General features: G+C 67.5%; 1 protein-coding gene across 1 annotated transcript in view; it reads left to right on the top strand.

The window, feature by feature from the left end:
• The first annotated feature begins 306 nt into the window (after positions 1–306).
• SCAP (SREBF chaperone) overlaps positions 307–1,314 on the top strand; it is a 39,538-nt gene continuing 38,530 nt past the window's right edge. Inside the window, exon 1 of the mRNA XM_014540503.1 lies at positions 307–516. Within this exon, the coding sequence (XP_014395989.1) occupies positions 395–516 (122 nt within the window). The 5' untranslated portion in view covers positions 307–394. The remainder of the gene's footprint in view (positions 517–1,314) is intronic.

The following is a 1,314-nucleotide window of genomic DNA, read 5'->3' as shown; positions in this document are numbered from 1 at the left end:
GGCTGTTGGCTGGAGGGGGCCGTCAGGCGGCTGTGGGTGCTTTCCCGGGGGGCTGACCACGCCGGACATGCTTGACCCGTGAGTCCCTGCCGGTGGGGTCAGCCCTGCCCGAAGGTTTCCCCAAAGGTGCTCTCATCTGACCTGCGCACAGAGAGGGCGGCGGGAGGCGATGGCCTCACACACGAGCTTCCCTGGTCCATGCGGGGCCACGCCCGGGGGAGCGCCTGTTAGACGCCCCGAGTCTCCCCCTCCCCTGTCACTGCACCTCCCAGCCACCCCCTTGCTCACTGCTTCCCCTCCCCCCAGGGCAGATGGTGGCCGCCAGCCCCGGGGAGCGCCTGCCGGCTGACCCCTGCGTACGTCCGGGATGGCAGCAAGGTGACCTGTGCTGAGGATGACCCTGACTGACAGGCTGCGTGAGAAGATATCGCGGGCCTTCTACAACCATGGGCTGCTCTGCGCCTCCTACCCCATCCCCATCACCCTCTTCACGGGGCTCTGCATCCTCGCCTGCTGGTACGTGCCCAGGGCCCGGGGGTGGGCGGTGTGGGGGCAGGAGGGCCCTGGTGCCCCGTGTCAGCCCTCAGCCCGCGCGTCCGAGAGCCGTCGCCTTGCTCACGTCGCGGGGAACCCACTCCGAGGTCATGCTAGGCACGTGAGTGATCGCCAGCTCACCGAGAGGCCTGGCTCAGGTTCCCTCTCACAGCGACGGTCTCTTCTGGTGCCGGGTTAACAGCGGGGCCTCCAGTCTGCGAGGCGAAGTCCTTTCGTGGTGGTGATGGTGGGGGCTGATCCTCACCACGCGTGTTTTCCCGTTGACTTTTAGAGAGAGTGGGAGGGAGGGGAGACAGAGTGAGAGAAACATCGATGTGAGAGACACATCGATGGTTGCCTCCCTCACACACCCGACTGGGGCCTGGCGATCGAGCCTGCAACTGAGGTGCATGCCATTTGACTGGAATCGAACCCAGGACCCTTCCGCCCGCAGCCGACGCTCTATCCACTGAGCCACACCGGCCGGGCGCACAGTCCATTTGATCAGCTCCTCGGGCGCCCCCGGGCAGACCTGCTCACCCAGGACTGCGGGGAGAGCGTGGCTGCCCCCCCAGGCCGGGGATGGGGACATGGTGAGAGGAGAGGCCCTGAGACACGGCTGCAGGAAAGGGGCCGCCCCTGGCGTCCCGGTGTGTCTGACACGCGTGGTGCTGGCGGTGCCCTCACTGCTCCAGCTGAGGAGGCAGGTTCTTCCCGGGTGGACGGGGATGCGCGTCCTCCCTGGGAGGGTCCTGCTGGCGCTCGGGCATCTGTGGCCGG

Source organism: Myotis brandtii, unplaced genomic scaffold, assembly GCF_000412655.1.
Source record: "Myotis brandtii unplaced genomic scaffold, ASM41265v1 scaffold246, whole genome shotgun sequence".
Taxonomy (NCBI): Eukaryota; Metazoa; Chordata; class Mammalia; order Chiroptera; family Vespertilionidae; genus Myotis; species Myotis brandtii.
This window is presented reverse-complemented; position numbering and strand designations above follow the sequence as displayed.